This window comes from Brassica oleracea, chromosome C9 (genome assembly GCF_000695525.1).
Source record: "Brassica oleracea var. oleracea cultivar TO1000 chromosome C9, BOL, whole genome shotgun sequence".
In the NCBI taxonomy this organism is placed as follows: Eukaryota; Viridiplantae; Streptophyta; class Magnoliopsida; order Brassicales; family Brassicaceae; genus Brassica; species Brassica oleracea.
In genome coordinates, this window is record NC_027756.1 from 5,053,011 (window position 1) to 5,063,768 (window position 10,758).

The window sequence follows — 10,758 nt, forward strand, 5'->3', positions numbered from 1 at the left end:
TGGTCGTGGCTATATGAAGAGGTAGTCCAAGTTTCAGTCAAAGACTTTATTTAGTCAAGTCTTTGTTTCTATTTCCAATGTCTTGTTTTTAGCACATTTTTCTTTGGATCTCTACAACTTGTAATCCTATAAATAAGGCCTTAGAGCCACGAAATAAAACAGATTATTTTTCCCTTTTTATGAGTTTCTCTCATTGTTCTTTGTTTAGAACACTTCTTAGTTTCTTGGTGAGGTTATCTCCAAGTTTCGAACCTTCTTTTGTTGGACCGGTGCGTCACATCCGGCAACGATCGAAGTCTGGTAGTATCTTTGGGCTATTCCACAACCCTTAGTTTCACCCCTCGATCCATCAGTTCTCAATCTCCTCGGATCTGAGTTCATATCAACCATACCGAAAGAGTGATCCTTATTTTGGTCGTATCACCTCTGAGGTGTGATCAATCTAAACGGGTGGTCATTAATGAGCACCGAATATGTAACCGTCGTTACACACATCATCACCCATTGCACCACTTTGTTGTCAGACCCCAAAGCATCCAGCAGACTTCTCAAGTAACTCCACTCCACTCTGTCATAGGCTTTTGACATGTCAGTTTTGACAGTCATAAACTCCTTTGAGATCTGAGGGTGGCCTTTTAACGCATGTACAGCTTCGTGAGCGATGATAATATTATCCGAGATCACTCTATCTCTCACGAAGGCTGACTGGTTAACAGAGACTATGGTGTGGAGAAAAGGTTGAAATCTCTTGACTATAATCTTAGCCACCGCTTTGTAGAGAACCGAGCACAAACTTATTGGCCGTAAGTCAGTCATGAAGACGGGATTTGATATCTTCGGTAAGAGACAAAGGTATGTGAGATTCCATTCCCTAGGCATGGTCTCTGATCTAAAAACTTCTTGTATCTCTAAGGTAACTTGATCTCCCAGAATCCCCCAATATTTTTGAAAGAAAGCCGAAGTCATTCCATCAGGGCCCGGTGCACTATCTGCACATATAGAGAAAATGGCATGGGTCACTTCGTCTTTGGAAATCTGTCTCGTCAGTTGCTCGTTCATCTCCCCTGACACTCTTGGTGAGAAGCTCTCAAACGCTGGTTCATATGAGCTAGGATTTGAAGATTTGAAAAGCTCAGAAAAGTACTCTACTGCAACTTCCGCTTTAGCACCATCCGACCACTGATCTTGGTTGTTCTTATCATTAAGCTTAAGAAGTTGGTTCTTAGATCTGTTGGTTTTGACAGAGTCATGGAAAAACTTCGAGCTCCTGTCACCAAAAACCAACCATTTATCTCTGCTTTTTTGCTTCCAAAACAACTCATCTTCTTTATAGGCTAGCAAGAGGTCCCTTGTGATTAGATCAACCATAAAAGCGGCAAGGGTAAGGTTTGGATTAGAACCATTCAAGTCTAAGTTGGAGAGACCTGATTTTATCTTTGGCATTGAAGTTTTCCATCCTTTTCCAGCGGCTTAAAATACTTCTGCAGTTCCTGATCTTTTGAGCTACTTTGGTCCCCGTAGATTGATGTTGGTTTGACCAAACTTCATTACTCTCTCTCAATGTCAGGTCGTCGGAGGAACCTCTTATCAATGCGGAAGAGACCTCGTATGTCCTAATGAGAGTCACACAGAACGCAGGCGTGTGATCGGAACCTCGTTTTTCCATGAAGGTTTGGTTTGATCCTGGAAATAGTTCCAGCCAAGCTTTGTTGCCAAAACTTCTATCTAGACAGCATCTGATCCATTTATTCCATCTCTTTCCAGCCCACGTGAATCGATCCCCTGAACTGCTTAATTCTTCCATCTCACAGCAGCTGAGCATATCTGAGAAGAGAATGAAGGACTCCTCAGAGCGCCTAAGCCCTCCTGTCTTCTCCTCATTGTTTAGAATCTCGTTAAAGTCCCCAATGAGGCACCAGGGATCTTTTCGAGAATACCCAAATCTGGTAAGCCTCTCCCATACAACTTCTTTACCATCAGCATAAGGCACACCATATATACATGATAAAAAAAGGTGTACTCGCCATATTGAACCAAACAGTCGATAATATTCTTGTCCGAATACTTGATATTTATATTTATGTTTTTCTTCCAAAAGAGAGTCAAGCCACCGCTCAATCCCACCGGATCCATAGTAAAAACTCTATCATATCCTAACCAGACTTGAAAATCTACCAGCATATTTTGAACGTTTTTAGTTTCCATCAAAAACAATATCTCCAGAAAGTGGTGTTGACGCATTTCCCGGAGCCGTTGAATTGTCAAGCCTTGAGGCCGCCCCAAGCCTTGACAATTCCAACTAAAGATGCTCATTGGGGGTTTGGCAGTCCCCCCTTTGGGACCACCTTCAGGCATTGCGCCTTGTTGGTAGAGACGTCTTCTCCCTCCTGCAGGTCTTTCTTTCTCTTCTTCGAACCCATCTCCTATTTTCCTTCCCTTCTAGTGCCTTCTTGGAACTTCGTAGCAATCACCAGAGCATTTTGGTTTGAATTCCGTTGAGCTTTAGACGGTCTCTTTCTAGCCACTGTTCGCCTACTAACTGTCCCGGATTTAAAAGGTTCAGATGAACCAGGTTTGAAAACCGTTGAACAAATAGCAAGCGAACCAGAAGGCTGATTCCCATCTCTTCGACTTGTTTCAGGGTTTCGGATCGCCATCCCATTGGAGACATTTTCACATCTCATTGCCCTCATAGATGCTGATAAGAGCTTCTCCGGGTTGACATTCAAGTCAAGGTTTCTGTGATCCAACTCTCTTTCACCATAGTCAAACACAAGACCCTTTCCTCTGTTGAGATCAGCAGTGACTACCGGCAATGGCTCCAGACTCAAGACTGTCTTTTGGGTGATCGGATCAGCCTCCGCTTCACGGACTGTTTTCTTGATCTTTTCAATCTTTAAGGCGATATCTTCACCAGAATCTGAGACAATGTACTTCCTCATCTCTTCAAGAACCACATTGGCAATCTTCGGTCTCCCAGTTAAGGGGTTTACACCAACTTGAGACTCTTCTAACACACCCCTTAGAGGATCATCTGGAGCCAAGACAGGTTCCATCCTTTTTTTCTCTGCAATGATACGGTTTCTTCTTAGCTGGGCTTCTTCCTGTCTCTGTCTGACCTCTAAAGGACATATTCTTTTCTCATGATTGAGCCTTCGGCAAGTGAAGCACCTTTTCTGGATATTTTCGTAGTTAAAGTGTATTGTCGCAGATTTTCCTTCGCCCAAGTCAATCAGTTTTGACATCCTCAGAGGGTGCGCCACATTGAAAATAACCTGAACCCTGATATACGGTTGTGTTACTGGTTGAGAAGGATCAAACGCAACCATCTTAACTTTCCCTACAATATCACCAAGGGCTGACAGCGCGGGTATGGTGTAGTAGTTAACCGGAATGTGGCTGATACGGACCCACAGAGGGATGTACTGCAGGTAATCTTCAGGAGGGTTCTCCACCCATCTCTCAAGAACCATCGCCCATTCGTTGAAAGTTTGAACTCCTTTCTCCAGAACATCAATCAAGTCATGCTCCGACTGGAAAATGAATTGAAATCTTTCTTGGGATAAGGCTATTCCCCTTATTCTTCCCTCCTTTTGCCATTTTCTTGGCATAGTACGAATCAACCCTGACATATTTTGGCACTCAGGATTTAAAGCTCTACCCATAAGACTCAGAGCGTTTTCCTCCGCCAAACTCACCCGAGGCACCTCCGGCATTCTGAACGGAACATCTTCTTCATCTAGCGTGAGAGCCATCATGGCTCTATCCATAGCAACAGACATCTTCAGTTCTTCGATTAACACCAACAACTTTCAGTTTAGATTAAATTTCTCAACCCCAGCTTTGAATGTTCAAGAACAAGAGGATAAGAACACCTCTAGATATGTGCACAAAGAGCAAAGTAGAATAAAATATAGTAAAAGAGGAGATATTTTCGGATAGGAAACGTGTTTTAATCTTTTTGCCCACTCAGAAACACTAGCCACAGAAAAACCAAATCTAAGCCCACTTGGGAGCGCTTGAGAGCACTTTCTCGCTCATCTCATTTTATTCCTTATCGGTTATCTAAACATGCATTATACAGATGGAAAGTTTAATATTACTGCGTTTTATTCAATGAGACGTTAGTGTGTCGGTTGGATTCGTTGATGCATCTCAACTGGGAATTTGAGAATTGCATTTGCCTTTTCGTTGTTTATTATAGTCAAATTATTAGTCAAAAGACTCAAAGCAGACCATCAATTAATCATCATCACCCTTTCTTTCTGCTCAGACACATTAATTAGTTTATTATAATTATTATGGAAACTCTCTTTTTATTATAACAAATTATTATTTACAAAGTCACTTCAAATATTCATTTAGAAAATCTAACTGGACCTCTTTCAAATCCTGAAATTCTCGTATGGATCTATCTATCCATCAATCATGTTTTCGTTTTTGTTCACTTCATGCGGCTGTGGTACTCATGATTATTAATATTATTATTTTATGACACGATGGCTAGAATATTTGGAAAATTTTGATCTTATGGATCCTGTATAGTGCTTAAGATTTGACAAAAGAGTTTCCAATTATTGCTGCTACGATCCCTTTCAAAGGCATGCATAGAAATAGCAACAACAACAAAACATTAGTGGACTAAAGGTGGAGTAGAAACCAATATTGAATAGGAAGATAGTTGCTAATATTTATTAACTGATTAGGAATAATTAATAATTGTAGTAATTTTACCAATCAAAAGAAACATCGAGGTTCAAGGCACAAAAACAAAATAAGAGAGTACTAAACCTTAAACCGCTATAACACTTCTATTTCTCGCTGTAATACTTTTTCATTTTCATTTTCATCTAGCCGTTGAATATATCCACTGGTTATAACTATTTATATCCACTGGATGTTTAGTTTAATATAAAAATTTGATACACACAAAATAGTTAAGTTTTCATTTTTCATCTAGCCGTTGAATTTTTCAATGGTTATAACTATTTAAATCCACTGGATATTTAATTTAATATAAGAATTTGGTGCACACAAAATAGTTAAGTGAAAATGTTGCCCAAAAAAGACTTATCATTTCCCATTTTCACTGCTGAAATCTACTTGATTAATTTTTTTTTTGGGGGGTCAAACTTGATTAATTTTTCTCAAATCCAGAAATAAATTATAACTGTGATGGCAATCAACAAGGTGGAATTAAAAAAAGAAAACATAATCCAACTCCAAATCTAAAGCCACTATTATTAGAATCTAGAGACAATGATTGGCGGTTGTTAACACTATTAATTTATTCAGTTATTATTGAATCTTAATATTCTTGGTATCAATGATTAGAAGACTATAGATCATATATTACCAGATGCACCAACGACTATAAATATTATAAAATACTGAGGCTCATATATCTTTGCTACTTTGATATTTATGATAAATTTGGAGTTCTTATTAAGGAATTTTATCTTCAAACTTCGAATGTTTTACCCTAATTTAAAGCTACAACTCTAGTTGGTATAGTTCTAAAAAGTAGCAAAGGACCCGCAATGTACAATGAAAAAATAAAATGTCTTGTTGGGTTTTGTAGTTTAGCTGAGAGGCAGAAACTCAGAGTTTGCTTCCTTTTCACGTCTTTAAAGACATCGATTGATTGATGGGTTTGATGGATTCTCGATTTCTTCCTATTTTTTTCTCCACGACAATATCCAAAGTTACTTCCCCACATTTAAATTGTATTTATAAATTTTACATAATAATGAATTATGATAGATGTACTCGTGAACAGGTGCCCTCGCCCAGTTGTAAGATAATTTTCAAATGGACCTGTGAATTTATTAATTTCTGTCCAAAATTAAGAGCATCTACCTATATTTGATAGTATAAAAAGCTTTTAAAATCTTGTTATCCGTTTTGGTATTAATTGCGATAATACGTTCTTATAAATATCTTTTTCCAACTTAAATGTAATAATTTCAAACCCACATAACACTAACTTAAATGTAATAAATAAAATTATTTCAAACTTAGACCTTTTGACCAGAAAAAAAAAACCTTAGACTTCAATTGCGCATATGAAATTTTTTGAGAACACATAAAAAGCAAAGAATTGCTTTGATTTTGGCATAGATAAATTTATATTTGGGCCTAAATAGATGAAACCAGTTAGATTATGGGCTTAAGATAGAAATATATACATGATAAACTACACAGGCTTGCAGATAATCACCATCGACTACCTATACCCCCGTTCGGGAACCAGCTAGGCGCTAGTCGCACGGTCGGGTTGGGCCTAGCGCCTAAAAAGAAAATCGGAGATTAATCAGAAATTATATAGGGCAGAATTTTTAGACTGTTTACTATATTATAAAACACGTTAATCTTTAATTGTGTATAACATTAATACATTTTCATATTTAAAATTGTATAAAACACGCAAATAGAATATATAAACTTAATATAGTGTAATTTTCATTATGAATATAAATGATATTTATAAAATTTTAGATCAAATAAATAAAAAAAAATAGATTAGGCGGTCTAGGCGGAGAAAATCAGATATCCGATTTTTTTAACCGATTTGGCATAAATCGGGGCGGAAGAGTGACGCGTAGCGCCCAGGCGGCCGCCTAAGCGGCTAGGCAGCCGATTTTTAGAACAGGGCCTATACCTAGGGGTGTCAAAATGAGCTATAGCTCATGAGCTGGCTCAACTCAGTTTAATTTTTCATGAGCATGATCTCTAATTTTTAGGCTCATATAATAAATGAGTTTAATGATCGAGTTTAAATTAGATCACGAGTTATATGAACGATTTTTAATGAACATAAGCTAACTCATGAGCTTGGTCGTTTTATACTTTATATGTATATATATGGATGACTTCTATTTTTCTTATGTAAGAAAAAATAATTTCTATACTAATCATATTTAGCTTATAAAATATAAAACCAAAAAGTAATAAATATATACTAAAATGTAAAAGAATATTGATATAAATCATCATGTCATATATCTTTAGAACTAAAATATAAAACTAAATATTCCTAAGGCTTTCATGCGGAATATATATCTATACGATTTGAATAGATAAAGAGTTTGAATATGAATCATCACAAGACTTTTATGTAAAATATATTTTTGGATCACTGATTTAGCTTTGATTTAATATATTATTAGGTCTTGGTTTTATTCAGTATTTAAATATTAACGCTTTGGATTTTTAAATTTTAAATTATATTATAAATAATATTATTTTTTATTTTTTAATTATTTTTATAATTTTTTATTTTTTTATGTCTGATCGTGAATCAGCTTATTTAACTCATGATCTAGATGATCTGAGTTCGAGTTTGTATATTGAAGCTCATATAATAAATGAGCTGAGCTGAGCTAGCTCATGAAAGACTCGAGCTCACCATGAGCTAAACTGAATTGAGCGAGTTAGATCATTTTGACACCCCTACCTATACCTTTAAATTCACCGCTCATCTTATAAACAATTAAAGTGTCAGCTAGATTATTAATAAAAATATTATTTTTTAAAAAAAAATCAAAAATAATTTTAAAAAAATGATGTCACTAGCAAAACCCTAAATCTTAAATTCTAAACCCTAAATTCAAAACCCAAACTCTAAACACTAAATCATAAACCCAAACTCTAAACCCTAAATCCTAAACTCAAACTCTAGATCATAAACTCAAACCCTAAACCCAAACCATATACCCTAAACCAAAAGTGTTTGAATTTGGGTTTAAGGTTTATTGATTTAGGGTCTATGATTTGGATTTGGATTTGGATTTAGAGTTTAAGGTTTGAGTTTATGGTCTAGGATTTAGGTTTACAGTTTGGATTTATGGTTTAGGATTTGAGTTTATCGTATATGTTTACTATTTGGATTTAGGGTATAGGGTTTGGGTTTAGTATTTAGGAGTTAGATTTAGATTTAAGGTTTAGAGTTTAGAGTTTAGGATTTAAGGTTTTGTTAGGCATTATTCTTCTTTTCAACTATTTTAAATTTTTTATAATAAAATTTAATATTTTTTATTAGTTATCTAGGTGGTAATTTAATTGGTTATACGAATAGCGGTAAATTTAAACATGGTGAACCTGAGTTTTGTCCATATTTAAATGCATTTAACATCCAAACGATCATATTTTATATAGCTGCCTGAAAGGCTGCACACACCAGTAACCAAACAAATTATTTAATAAAGGGAAAAGGAAACTATACGAATTATTTACCGCTATTCGTAATTTAATTGGTTATACGAATAGCGGTAAATTTAAACATGGTGAACCTGAGTTTTGTCCATATTTAAATGCATTTAACATCCAAACGATCATATTTTATATAGCTGCCTGAAAGGCTGCACACACCAGTAACCAAACAAATTATTTAATAAAGGGAAAAGGAAACTTCATAATCCACATGCCTAGCCATCGCTCTACAAGTTAATTTTCACTCTAAAAGAGTACAATAACATGATAACTCCAAATAATCAGTAGAATATGTATACCCCCCCTATATATTAGGTAAGCAATCATACAATGAACACCACTTCTGCATATTAAAAAATAAACCTATGAACAGTTAAACTATAATAAATTAGTATCCTTCAATTATTAGTACCCTAACTTCTCTCAAACATTCACGCATAACTATGATCCTAGTTTATGTATTAAAACAGCAAGGGAAATAAGAGCCTGGATAATATCTCATCATAAATAGTTTAATTCACAATGTTGCTAATCACGCAATAAACTAGTTATCTTGTTTGTTAATGATTAGCATAAACGACCATTTATTCGTTAAAAAAAACAATATATAAAACATAACTATGTATCCTAGCCTAGGTCTCGCTACTCACCAATGAATAATAATATTATTATATATACACCCATCATAAAATAAATAACACAATGCATTTATAAATGTTTGCTAGGAAAATTTCTAGCTTATTATAATGTATTCTTACCACACACACACACATAATGACATAATATAGAAAAATAGAGAGAGATGAATAGATGGAACACACACACAATTTATATACTCTCTCACATGTTACCTCCTTGCTGATTATGACCATTGTTCCAAGGAAGAAAAGTCCCACACGACCCTCCGGTACCACGACTGGCCCCGGGAAGCCTATAAACCGGGTTTAACGGCTGCGGCTGCTGTGGAAGCGGCTGAGGCTGAAACACCAAGTCGACGACGTTACTAGGTGTTGAAGTGGACAGACCGTAGTGAACCAAGTCAGCATTAGCTGCGTCGAGATCCTTCTGAAGCCTATGGACTTGTCTCTGGAGATAAGAGATGGCTCCAACGCAGCCATAGACAGGATCACGAACACGTGCCTCGGCCTCATAGGCCAAGGAGTTGACTGCGTCTTCACGCTGGTGAGGGAGGAGCTCGTTGAGGAGCTTGGTGACGTTGCTCGCTCCGAAGATTTTGTGGACGTTGGCGAACTTGTGTGGCTCCTCCGGTGGGAAATATGGCGCGAATATGCATCCGGGCATGCATTTGCGGCGAAGAAACTTGCACGCGGCGCATGGTGAGTTATATGTATTTGATGATGACGACGCCATGTCTTTTTGAATTTTTAGACCTAATATTAAGTTTTCAAACATTTTGACATTAGAAGAAAGAAGTTAAAACATACACATACCAACACATAAACATATACAAATACTTTGAATGTTCTAGAAAGGTTTCATCAAGAAGATGTGTTCTTCTATGTTATACTTAAAAACATAAATACAAATTCGATTACTTAAATCTTTTTCTGAATTTCTGCTATTTTCTTCATTTATTTTCCGTTCCACGTTTTACTTTATATATATACAGACAAAGGCATATAAACACATAGAGATACAAACGTACACATGCAAGGTAAACGTAGAAAAGGGCATAACATGTCCAATATCGAATCTAAGGAAAGGAAAACAAAATATATATTTACAAAACCTAAAGGTCTATAAACTGAAGATTAACAACCAGGACATGCTGGTAAATTTAACAACCAATTGGGTTTTGTACTTGATGTTTTTGTTTTTGCGTTTACTACTAATCTATAATTTAAAAAAAACATAAAAATTTGGATACCTCACTAACAACACATAACACATAAAGCTTATTAAGTATAATTTTTATAATTTTTTGAAGTAAGCTTTATATATTTTTAAGCTACTACATAAAGATCGTGATTAGGATACCTGGTCTAATTTAAATATAGACAAACATCACATAGCCAAAAAATGCTTATTATATATCATTGCTTCTTAACGAATCTCTCTAAAAATGATTGAAGAAATTGATTTAAAGTGGAATCTAGTAAATTTCTTCTACCAGAATTTTCTTAACAGAGTATATACGTGGCTAAGACATATATATGGATCAGTTAAAACTCGATTCAAACTGCATGAGAGTAGAAATGTTTGTACAACTCCTTTGACAAACAAAACAGTCTATTGTTTTATGTCAGATCAATGAATTTTTTTGTCTCTCTGTATATATATATATATCAACATTACTTATAAATATACTAGCTTTATGTTTTGTTCAATGCAAATATATAGTACAATTTGCACCCAAAAAAAAAATAGTACAAAATTTACTTTGATTTTTCTTTTTCGATTCAATTGAGCTCTTATGTGCTTTACCATCTTCATCATCTTCATCTCTCTCCTCAACCCTAGCTTTGTTAATAAAAAAAAACTAATAAACCTGAAAGGAAAACCCAGTAAAGGATTCTTTAAATTCTA

General features: G+C 35.4%; 2 protein-coding genes across 3 annotated transcripts in view; both read right to left on the reverse strand.

Moving 5' to 3' along the window:
• Positions 1 to 2,423: 2,423 nt before the first annotated feature.
• LOC106314167 lies at positions 2,424 to 3,782 on the reverse strand. Its single transcript, XM_013752096.1, has one exon. The coding sequence runs from the start codon at positions 3,780 to 3,782 to the stop codon at positions 2,424 to 2,426; it is 1,359 nt and encodes a 452-aa protein (XP_013607550.1).
• Positions 3,783 to 8,896: 5,114 nt separating this feature from the next.
• Positions 8,897 to 10,758, reverse strand: part of LOC106316776 (protein LATERAL ORGAN BOUNDARIES) — a 2,578-nt gene continuing 716 nt past the window's right edge. For both annotated transcript variants that reach the window (XM_013754647.1, XM_013754648.1), the window contains exon 2: positions 8,897 to 9,602. In XM_013754647.1, the coding sequence (XP_013610101.1) occupies positions 9,052 to 9,582 (531 nt within the window). In that variant the 5' untranslated portion in view covers positions 9,583 to 9,602 and the 3' untranslated portion in view covers positions 8,897 to 9,051. The remainder of the gene's footprint in view (positions 9,603 to 10,758) is intronic.

Bases quoted from the DNA above. Each gene is read 5' to 3' on its own strand.
- LOC106314167 (XM_013752096.1), bottom strand. From the start codon at position 3,782: ATGTCTGTTGCTATGGATAGAGCCATGATGGCTCTCACGCTAGATGAA.